This window comes from Ambystoma mexicanum, chromosome 11 (genome assembly GCF_040938575.1).
Source record: "Ambystoma mexicanum isolate Mex_15411 chromosome 11, UKY_AmexF1_1, whole genome shotgun sequence".
Taxonomy (NCBI): domain Eukaryota; kingdom Metazoa; phylum Chordata; class Amphibia; order Caudata; family Ambystomatidae; genus Ambystoma; species Ambystoma mexicanum.
Genome location: NC_090934.1, coordinates 40913888 through 40925933, shown reverse-complemented (window position 1 = coordinate 40925933; position 12046 = coordinate 40913888). Strand labels below are relative to the sequence as shown.

General features: G+C 47.8%; 1 protein-coding gene across 2 annotated transcripts in view; it reads right to left on the bottom strand.

Moving 5' to 3' along the window:
* The window catches only part of SPOCD1 (SPOC domain containing 1), a 948037-nt gene extending 937369 nt beyond the window's left edge, over positions 1 to 10668 (bottom strand). For both annotated transcript variants that reach the window (XM_069622501.1, XM_069622502.1), the window contains exon 1: positions 8857 to 10668. In XM_069622501.1, the coding sequence (XP_069478602.1) occupies positions 8857 to 10641 (1785 nt within the window). In that variant the 5' untranslated portion in view covers positions 10642 to 10668. The remainder of the gene's footprint in view (positions 1 to 8856) is intronic.
* Positions 10669 to 12046: the final 1378 nt, after the last annotated feature.

Genomic DNA, 12046 nt, shown 5'->3' with positions numbered 1-12046 from the left:
TCTTAAGAACAGCCTAGCCGAATTGGGCATCGGCCCTGGAGCTCAGGTCAAGCAGTAATGGTTACAAAAAGCTGATGGGGAAGCCCACGTAGCCGCCTTGGCAATGGATTCCCAAGGGACATACTTTTGGAAGGCAACAGCAGCTACTTTGCCACGTACAAGATGGGCATGAATGCCCTTCAGAGATTGAAGGCCCTGAATGGTATATGCTTCTGAAATGCAGTAGGCAATCCATCAGGACACAGTAGCCTTTGAAGCAGGTTTCCCTTTCGGGTCTCCAAATGTAACAAAGAGTTGTGCGGAGCCTCTGAATTGGCTCGTTCTGTCGAGAACTTCAGGGCTCACCTGACATCTAAGTTGTGTAGGACTCACTCAGCAACTGAGGTCGGATTAGGAAAAAAGACAGGTAATGAGATAGATTGATTCAAATGAACATCAGAAGCCACTTTAGGCAGGAAAGAAGGATGAGTGCGGAGCACAACCGTATCCCTATGGAAGGTGAGGAACGGATGTTCCACAAAGCTTGAAGTTCGCTTACTCGTCTTGCCGATGTCACTGCAATCAAGAATGCAACATTCCAAGAAAGGCATTTGAGATCGGCAGTGGCCATGGGTTCAAATGGTTTATGGCATAAGGCGGTGAGGACCACATTCAAATCCCATTTGGGGTGAGGATTGCGTACCGTGGAAAACTATGTAATAGACCTGCAAAATGCCTTTTAATGACTGGATTTGTCAATGAAAAAGAGCAGCTGTCAGTGGACAGGTAGGCGGCAATAGCCAACAAGTAAGTCCTGCAAGACAACACATGAATGCTCGAAGCCGCCAGATGAGATATGAACGAAAGGGACAGTGTCAATCGTAGCATGTCTGGGGTCCAGCTGCTTAGCTCAACACCAGTGGCAGAACCGGAGCCACTTGCTCCTATACTGGGATCTCGTAGAAGGTTTGCTGGCCGCTTGGATAATGCGCATATTGTCCTCGGACAAGTTAAACTGCACTAAGGATTTGAATTCAGGCACCAGGCCGCCAAGCTGAAAGATTGTGGGGAGGGGTGCCACATCTGCTGATCGCACTGGTGAAGCAGGTTGGGAATCAATGGCAGTCTAATCGGCAAAATGGTGGAGAGGACCTCTGTGTTCAGTTCCCACTAGTAGCTGGCTGCTGTCCGCCGGCTGAGTGAGTCTGCAGTCACATTGAAGTGACCCGGAATGTGTACCGCCAGTAGCCAAATGCTGCGCTGGACGGCCCATTCCCAAATGTGAATGGCAAGATCCACAAGGGGAGGTGACTTAGTGCCACCCTGCTTGTTGATATTAAGCCTTGCCACCGAGTTGTCTGTGCGGATGCGGACCACCCTGTTCGTGATGGACGGCTGAAAAGCTTTTAGCACCAGAAATACAGCCAGGAGTCCAAATAGTTTCTATGAAACTGCCTGTCCTGCAGTGTCCATAGATCGAAAACCTGGAGATGATCCAGCATCGCGGCCCACCTCAGAAGGGAGGGATCCGTGGTAATCGTCACTTGTGGGCAGGGCTCCAGAAGGGAGGCCCCCACAGCAAGATTGTTGGTCGAAGACCATCATAGCAGATCCGTTGTCATGCATGATGGAACTGGGATCATCTTGGAATCCGAGTCCAAAGCCTGACACCAAGAGCTCGCTCCGAAGAAGCGGCTGAGCATGCTGCCTCTTCAGACGTGCAAGAGGAAGAGCAAGTACGCACTAAACCCTAAGGCCCAGAAGTCTCTGAAACCACCAAGCCGTCATGTGCGCTGACTGGAGGAAGAGCTCATACGTGGCAGATAGATCCGCAATCCTGTCTGCTGTTAGGTACACCCTGGAATCGATCGTATTCCAACAGAAACCCAGGAAAATCAGGTCTTGGGAGACCGTCATGGAAGATGTCCGACAGTTCACCGACAACCCAAGATGGAACAGAAGCTGGAGGAGAGACTGGAGATTGCTGAAAGCCATCTGTGGACAATGGCTGCGTAGGAGCCAGTCGTCCAAATACAGATATACATGAACACCCTGTAGCCGAAGGAAAGCTGCAATGACCGACATCATCTTCGTAAAGACACGCAGCGTTGAGCTGAGACCAAACGGGAGCACACAGAACTGGAAATGTTCCCTTCCCAGGGAGAACTGCAGATATTTCCGATGCGGTCTCCATATCAGAATGTGCATATAAGTGTCCTGAAGATCCACTACACTGAGCCAGTCGCCCTTCCGAAGAGACATTATTTGACAGGGCGTGATCATCTTGAATTTCTCTTGGGGAAGAGAGAGATTGAACTGGGAAAGATCGAGGATAGCGCGCAGGCCAGCCTGGTTGGGTTTGGGCACTGTAAACAGACGAGAGTAGACGGCCTCCCCTTGCTCTCCAAGGGGAACAGGTTCCACCGCTCTGAGGTCTAGAAGTTTCTGTACCTCGGCTCTGAGGGAAGGCATCCCGATCTATTGGAAGGAAGGGTTGGGTTGGGGAAAGGGGTAAGCGAAAGCCTGCCCAACCGATGGACAAAACCCACCGGTCTTCGGTGATGATCTGCCCCGCCTCCCGCTGAAACCCCTCCTACCACCGAAGAAGATGACGCTGGAGTGCCCGGATAGAGAGGGAGTCGCAGTAGAAGCACGAATCCCAATGATGTTCCGGGCCTAGGCACTCCAAGCAAAGAGAGTGGGGATCCGCCCTAGCGAAGAGACGTTTGCATGAAGAACAGGACACGAATCCCAGACGCTCCGGCATAGACAGAGGACTAGACGACCAAGGAACCGGAGCCAGAAGAAAGGACAACGGGAACAAAAATAAAATTCCCAGTGATGCTAGTGCGTCCAGCCCCGACCGTGTGGAGAAAAGGACTGAAGGGCGATGCACAGGGCAGAGCTCAGGAGGGCGGGGTTACGGCCACATGCGGTACCCCGCGTAAAAATAGAAGAACAAACATTTTCATTTTTTATGCTTTTTGACAAAAGTGCTCCGGTCCTGTCCCCAAGGGCGTAATGTCCCACAAGTATGGAGGAAAGGGGAGGGGACGTAGGAGTACTGACTTTTGCTCAGAGTTAAAATCTAAAGGCCAGTGCCTTATTTATCTAAAGTCCCTCAGGGGCTTCATACATTTTCCCTACAGCATACAGTGGTGTTATCTACAAAGGGATCTAGGATTGTGCCTTTCAGACACTCTGCCTGATTATGTCTCCTTCCTATCACATCCACATACTCATCTCCCTCTCACTTCCTGCTGTTCCCCTCTGGTTACTCTCCTCATATTGACACAGCCCTCCTTCTCTATTTTTTGTGTCTTCCTCTTCTGCCCCTCTGATGTCTCTCACTCCTTTTATTTCTTACCGCCACCTTTCAATGTGACGTTCCCTCCTCCACTCACAATGCAGGGCCACTTGCACTTGCTAACCAATGCCTTACTTGTTCCAAAAATCGTCCTCCACAACCCATTCCACCTTCCTCCTGCTAGTTATTTTTGTCTGCCATCTCCTTCTCCTCTGACCTCAGCCAAACAACTCATAACTTCCTGCGGATGCTTTTAACCCCCTCCCTATCCTCTGGTTGGTCTGCTGTCCCTATTCTATCTGGCCCTGCCTTCCCCACCCGGGAGGTGTTACATACAAAGTTATCTTTATATAGTGCATAGTGCTTTGCCTCCACCCTCCAAAATCCACATAGGGCCATCGAAGATCAACAATGGCATTTGTACAGTGTCCTAGTTCGTGTTACCGGGCTCTGGCCTGGCCGCCCATACTATTAGTTCAGTTCTTGGTTGGGAGGAGGTTGTTCAACGTTCCTGGATGTATAGGGGAACCTCCCTGTACTCATCGGGCGGGTTATGCCGGACGTGCAACGTATGGCTTCGGCGATTGTCATGTAGGAGCTCAGGTTTTTGCCTCTGTTTAATTCTATCCCATAGTGGTGTGTGCATGCCGCTCCTACAGGCTTTCTGACGAGGAAGCAAGGTCTCTGTCTTTCTACTGTTAGCTCTCTCTCTTTGCCGGAGTGTCCAGAAGTCTTTGCGTGGGGTGTTCTTATGGATTTGTTGTTTCTTTGAAATGAGAAGAGAAATCTTGGCCAGCATTTCGGGTCACAAGCATGGTGTGATGCAATGTGGTATTCAACATAAACATACTGGCACAGAGGGTACAGGAAAAGGGGGCCCTCTGAAATGTGACCATCCCCCTTCTGGGGTATGGCTGGCTCTGGGTACTGGATGTTTTGTAATCAGATGATTGGAAGAGAACCCCCTCCTCTGTGGGGAGCCATTGATATTGATGTTTTATTTCTATCGCGCTTGTACACAAGTGTTTCTGAGCGCGACAAGGCAAGGGAGGGGAACATGGGAGAACAAAACAACGATCTTACTAGGCCCCGTGACAGTGGAAAGTGCGGAGCAAAGGAGAAACAGATAAATAATAATAAATAAATAATGAAGGCAACAAACTGTGGTAGTGCAGCCAGCAAGTGGCAAGTGCTGGGTTTAAGGCAGCAGAAAGGGTAGGTCTGATAAGTGCAGGAAGAAAAGGGGGGGTGGATGTATGGGTACAGATACAGACCCTAGTGCAAGGGGTGAGCCGGAGGCAGTGCAGGAGGGTGGCAGGGTGAGCAGGTACCTGGGCCCGTTGGACAGCGGGTGGCCAGGTGCACGGTGCCAGAAGAGAACAGATCAGCAGGGGAGAAGGGGAGTGAAGGTAGAAGCAAAGAGGAAGGTCTTGAAGTGCTTCCGGAACCAGAGATGGTTCTCCTCCAGTTTTAGAGTGGCAGGCTGGCTGTTCCAGAGGGAGGCCCCAGCCGAAGACAGAGATCTACCCCAGGGGGTAGGAGGAGGGCCAAGGGAGGCCAGCTAGAGAGTGAGGGGAAAGGAAGGTGAAGGTGTGCAGATGAGGAAGATTTCCGTCTTGCTGGCATTCAGACAAAGATCATTGGCGGCACACCAATCTTGAATGGCAGTTAGGCAATCAGAAATGAGAGACGGAGAGGAGGTGGCCGAGGGCAGCCTGAAAATGAGTTGAGTGTTGTCAGCGTAGCAGTGGAAATTTGAGCAGAAAATGGCAATGCAGTCGGCGAGAGTTGCCAGGTATTGGTTGAAAAGCCAGGGTGAGAGGTTAGACCACTGGGGAACACCACTGAGTTAGAGAGGAAGATAGATGATAGAAAGGACCCAAGTTGGACCTGGAAGGGTCGATCAGAGAGGAAAGAAATCTGCCAGGCCAAAGCCTGATCAGTGATACCCAGGTTATCACGCCGACGGTTGAGCAGGATGGTATGGTTGACCGTGTCAAAGGCAGAAGAGAGATTGAGTAGGATGAGGACAGAGGGAATATTAGAGTCAAGGTTGGAGAGCAGATCTTCACGGATGTTCAGGAGAGCAGTTTCCGTGCTTCTAGCAGCTCTGAAGCCAGACTGGTGGTCATGGAGACAGCCAACAGAATCGGAATGAAAGTTAAGATGAGAGATGAGAGGGGAGTGAGTGTGCACAGCACTGGTTTCAAATAAAGGGTTTTGGTTTTTATATCAGGCACATATTTCTGCGTGGGGTGCAAACCCAGTACAAAGGTGCCTCCATTTCAGGACACACAGACAAAATGGAAAAAAGACCTTGTCTAATGAGCCAGCGGTGTGGGTTACACTCCCAGTTGCCAAAAGTGCATTTCTTTGCTTATATAAAGGTTAGTAGTACTTCATGAAATTGAAAAATCAAACTCGGTTCTCTTTGAGACATGATAAGCAAGTCATAATCCATTGGCATCCTCAGAACTGTTCCTATTGTCATCTAGCCTTACACTCTGTTACAGCTTCTGATGTCCTTCGGGGTACAGACGTGTAAGCCTCACCCATTGGTATCGCAATAATATCCACATTATGCCAAACATAACCCCACTGTAAGAGTGAGAGAAAACGGCTAAAGCGTAATTCTTTCAGTAAATAGATTTAGGAAGATGCCACAACTTTTAGTATGATTTTAGTCAGTAGTTTCTGTTTTCCGATTATCCACCATAAAAAGCACATAATAATAGGCTGCATGAAAACTGCATATTCTGTGATCTTTTTTCTATTCTATGGCAGGCCGGCAGATGAAGTGTGTGGTTTTGAATGTACATTCTCTAAACTGCAGTGGGGCTAGCAATCCTGGAACACGTAGAAGTTATTTAAAGAGACATCTGTAACATGCTAGTCCAGAACTTTAGTTATTTAAAGAGACATCTGTAACATGCTAGTCCAGAACTTTAGTTATTTAAAGAGACATCTGTAACATGCTAGTCCAGAACTTTGGGCAAACCAGCAGGTATTTAAAGAGACATCAGGGTCTGCTTAACAGTCTGCTTGACCAACCTGCGGGACAAATTAACAACCCTATAAAGGAGAGGTCTACAACCTTTGGGGCTCCAGATATGTTGCACTACACCTCCCATCAGCCCTAGCCTGCATAGTCAATGGTGAGGGATCATGAGAATTGAAGTCCAAAGCATGTGCAGAGCCACAGACTGCAGACCTCTACTATAAAGGACATCTGGACCTGCTGGCCCAGTCTCCTTGAACAAATTGGCAGCATTTAAAGAACACCTAGACCATTCAGCCCAAACTTCTCAGATAAAATAACTGGCATTTTAGGAGGCATTTGGTCTTGCTGGCCAGACTTCTTTTGAAGAATAATGGTAATTTGCTGAGAAAGCTGCACATTTGTTCCGGACACCTTGAACAAATTAGCAGATGCTTACTAAGATGCACAGGGGTACAAGAGTTCTCTGTGAAACAACGAAGCATTTGAGAGGCTTGCCAGCCAACCTCCTAAGGCAAACTAGTGGGCATTTAAGGAAATAGCTGTATCTGTCAATCCAACTTTTTGGACAAACGAGTGGGCATTTATTAAGACTTTATCAACATACTAATGGACACTGAGATACCTCGACAGGCAGTCATGGATCCTTTTCCACAGCGTTATTGGAGGAAGTAGGGCGCTGACCAGTAAAAAAAAAGGCTAGTCCCCTTAGTATTTTGAAAGTGTCAATTCTGTATCACTTTACGTTTTCAGGTTGATCAACATAGCCAAACCTCTTTGAAAGTGTGCCAAAAAGCGCATGTAATCAGCTGATAGAAATGCAAAGGACATACGAAGCGTACCATCAGCAAGAACATACATTGCAAAAAGGTGAGGTACCACTTAGGGGATCAGGTGCACAGTGAGTGGTGTGGAACCACAATCCTGACATTGCAAGGCCAGCTGCTGAATGTCACCACAGCAATTATATATTTGTACACAGTTCAAAAGGGTAAAAGTATAAATTGTTGTACGTTGGACTTTTACTCATGATATTCAGGCGAAAATGGACCTTTGTGCAATCGTAGTGCACCCCTTCATGAGAAAAGGACAAGCTATCACTGGCCAAACATTCACTCACCCCTCACCCCCATTTGTTTAATTAATCTCAGGATGTATTTGCACAATGTACTTTCAGAATTGAAGCTAGTTTGCACATTTACATACATTCCTAACATATGCGTCGCAATTGTACTGTGAATCAGCCTTTGTATGGTTTGGGAAAGAGCAATGCTTGTGAAGGATCTGAGGACAATGGGAAAGGAGTGACAAAAATGAATGAATAAGAGAGGATAAGGTTTCACGCAAAGCTGTTCCCTCCTCAGTTTGGTACAACTGGTGTCTCACTCACTGGGCCTCATTACGAGTATGGCTGTAAGGCAGCAACGGCGCCGATATCGCTACCGGTACCGTTGCTACTGTACCGTCATACTACGAGTTCTGCTCGTGGGTGCCCTTGCAGCCACCAGCTTATTCCTGGTGGCCGTACCGGCACCTGCGAGCAGAACTTGATGGTACCATGGTACCGTTCATAACGGTACCGTTGCTACCACCCTCCCCATTCCCATTGAGCCCTATGGGGCTCAGATGGTAATGGGGAATTATTTTTATCGCCGCCTAGAAAAGGGCAATTACTGGGCCGGGCAAGGTCGTAATGACCCGGTAATTGCCCTTTTCTGGGCGCCGGATGAAAATCCATACCGGTCACAGCCTCGTACTGAGGCACACTGACTGCGTTGAATCTCAGAATCAATCAATTAACACAAGCTTTATTCAGCAGTGTGCCATAAACCGACAAAATACAAGCATAAACATATTTCATTAAAATGTGTTCGATAAAAAAAAAAAGAAATCAATATAATGACATTACAATACGTTGTTACTCAATCAGTCATACTAAAATAGGTTGTACATGCAGTTGAGAACATGTAAGCGGAGAAGGCCTTACGTAGCCATGCACAGTGGATATATTTGATTACTGGAAATACCAAGGTGATATCAGAGGACTGTCTTATCATTTGAAACGCTTTGTTTATTTCGCTGATATTCTTATGCATAAACAAGGGTTTCAGATATTTCGCTCTTAGTACCGTGTACCCGATGCACAGGAGCAAAAAGTGGGCTAATGTTTTGGAAGCTTATCTGCAAACTGGGCACGAGGAGTCATGCCTAGATCCCCAAAAGCTGGTAAAAGTGGCTACACTAAAGATGTTGACTCTCAATTTGAGAAATAGTGCTTGTGCTGTGGATGGACTAACCACGTCAAGATATGCTTCTAGGGCTAATTCGGTTTTGCACCCTGAGTGCCGGATCGAAGTGAATTACAGGCGTCTAACAATTTCCTAAAAATATGGTCAGTAGCAATCTTTTTTAAATGCACCATATGTGTTTTATTAATGGTGTGTGGATTAGTCCACAATAGTTCAAGCCTCAATACTAACGAGATCTTTTTTACATGGCAAATCATCATATCATCATTGGACAAAAATCTTTAAAGGCATCAAAATTATTAAAGGTGTTACCATTATCCTACCTCTGTGCAATCTGCTACAATGGCTGGCGGGGACTGGTCCATCTCATCCATGTTACAAATCGTATCCTCTCCATCCCACTCAAGGAAAGCTCTGGTGGTCCCTGCTTCTATCTCACTACCCATGACTTCCTCTGTGTCAGAATGCACCGTTTTAGGTGGCACCTCCTCCAAGCTCTCCAGCAGTGTGTTTTCAGCGACCCCTACAGGCAGGGCAATGCTTTTATCTGAGGTAGATTCATCCAACTGTCCATCAGGTTTCAGCACCACAATGGCTACTTTGGAAAGTGACTCCTCATCTTCACATGCCCTATTCAAAATGGCTGCGGTACTCTGTTTTGCAACCTTCGCAGTAGTCACTATGCAATGAGCATTGTTGCTTTCCTTGTAGGGTACAGGCAGTTGTCTTGCATTTATAATGTCTGGTCCAATGCCCACCTGTGCTTTGAAAGAGCCTTCAAAAAGGTCAGAAGTATATTCAGGTGTTGAGTGGGGTGAGGAGACATGAACAGAGCTGCTGATAGCACTTAATTTATTGCAACATTTCTGGGCTGATGCACCTTCTCTCATGGCCGAGTCGGCTACTTCTGCACATGCTGTAACGTCGTTGATTTTCAGAGCCTTTGGCTTGCTTCCTTTTGCAATAAGAGAACATGGCCTAAGTGATGGTGTGGCAAGATCAGGAGCAATGACACATGAACAATCTGCAATTGGCTTTTCTGAGAGCAATTCCTCTTCCCTTTGCAGAACGGAGCACCATCCAGACCTGTCTGTGAATCTGCTGCCGACAGAAAACTCAGAGAAACCAACTTGCTTCTTTTCTTTTTTCTCCTTATCCTTCCGAGGTTTTCGGTGGGTGAACTGTGACGTTTCTTGTATCACAATGCTGTTCTCTTGTGAGGAACCCCTTCCCACTGTATGCGCTCCCCTTTCTCCAACTTTGGGGTCAGAGGAGTTACAAGTTATGACCATACCTCCCTCCATTTGAGGTGCCATCCGGGAAAACAGCCCCGACTCCAGCATATCTGCAAGACAATCTGATAAACAGCCTGCTTGCCTTGCTTGTTCATCAAATGGGTGGGTCTTCCCTTCCCCGGGGTCTTCCACTCCAGCATGTGAAAGACATCCACTGATTTGCATTATACTCTGTAGGTCCTCACTAGCCTCATTGTGTGCCCCTACTCCATGTACATGTGGAGAAGCCAAGGAGCCCTCAAGCAATAAGTTTGCCACAGTCCCCAATGTGTCAAGTGGCCCTTTCTCTTGCACTTCTACTGGGATTCCTGCTCTATTCTCTACCTGCAGTCTAGCTAGAGGGTCTTGCGTCACTGCAGTGTCAGAAGTATATGGAACCTCAATCGTGCTAAAGAAAATGGAAGATGGTGTTGTAGAACTTGCAGCTTTTCTGTCTTCTGCGGCTCTTGCATTGCCTGGTGCACTCCCAACCGTACCCTTCTCTACCTCCTTTTCTAACATACTCTTCACTGACACCCCTGGCACATCTGAGCTGTCTAGGGTACTGAAGCTCATTGGATACTGGATCTGCCAATTGTCTCCGGCATTGACTTCCTTTTTTATCTGATTAGGAACTGAAAAGAATAGTGTTGGCAAATTGCTTGTGTAGAATCCTACCTGCGCTGTGTCAGGAAGGTTCTGCAGGTAGGGGCCCTCATCTGTTCCACAGCTGGGGTGTACAGTGCTGCTCCCTGAAGCATCGCTGGAAAACTCAGCCTTTTCACACCCTGGCATCTCTCCCCGCCAGGCACTACTCTTACTCTTCTGCCTCATGTTCTATGTATGTGACGCTTGTCTTCAAGCTCCCCCTGCAGAAATGGACATTTAAGCATTGAGTCAACATACCATACACTGACCACTCAACCTCTGAAACAGGAGTAGTTACAGGCAATCAATTATCCTCAAACATGGGGAGGCTGCGACTGTCTCAAGTGACTTCTGGAGCACTCGTTTTTTAAACATGCTTAAATGTATTACATTTTTTCCATAATCAGGAGCTTTCAATCCAACGTGGTCACATTGGCAACTAAACTTACAATGTATAATCACTATGGCTACTTGTCTCTCTGAAACTTACCATAAACACAACATATCAAAGTACTCCTATTTGAAGAACTTTTTGATGGAACACAACTGAAACTCTCCAGCAAATTACAACCGAGGGGACTAGGCTATTACTAATTTAGTTATTTATTAACTATACTCGGGCTAGAAGAGGGGCTTGCAGCATTTGGCCAAACTAGAGGAGGCAGCAGGCATACATATCAAAGAAGTAGCCTGTGTATTCTGTCCTGTACACTGCATTGGGTTCAAGAGAGAGACAGACACACACACATCATGCCAGGTCTGAGGGAAACATGGGTTCTGTTCGATGCATATCAGGGCACTGCAGGCAGGGTACTGTTCCATGGAAAGCTGAAAGGGGTACGGTCAGTACTGTGGCCTGATGGGGGAACAGCGCTGGGCTAGGGTCTGTTGGAAGAGGTGTGTGCTGCTAGAGACTGTAGTTTACTAGGGGGTAGTCATATATGGTGCTATGGATAGACAACAGCACTGCCAGGGACTGTGGGGAGCGAGTGGAGGGGGCTACCAAGGGCTGTGACTGATGCAAAGACCAAAGCATTGGCAGTCTGCAAAGGGCTGTGGAGGGTGCTGCCAAGAACTGTGACTGCTGCAAATACCAAAGCACTGCCAGTCTTCTAAGGGCTGTGGAGGGTGCTGCCAAGACCAAAGCACTGGCAGTCTGCAAATGGCTGTGGAGGGTGCTGCCAAGGGCTGTGACTGCTGCAAAGACCAAAGCACTGCCAGTCTGCCTAGGGCTGTGGAGGGTGCTGCCAAGGACTGTGACTGCTGCAAAGATCAAAGCACTTCCAGTCTCGCAAGGGCTGTGGAGGGTGCTGCAAAGGGCTGTGACTAGAGCAAAGACCAAAGCACTGCCAGTCTGCCAAGGGCTGTGACTAGTGTAAAGACCAAAGCACTGCCAGTCTGCCAAGGGCTGTGACTAGTGTAAAGACCAAAGCACTGCCAGTCTGCCAAGGGCTGTGGAGGGTGCTGCTAAAACCAAAGCACTGCCAGTCTGCCAAGGGCTGTGGAGGGTGCTGCAAAGACCAAAGCACTGCCAGTCTGCCTAGGGCTGTGGAGGGTGCTGCCAAGGACTGTGACTGCTGCAAAGATCAAA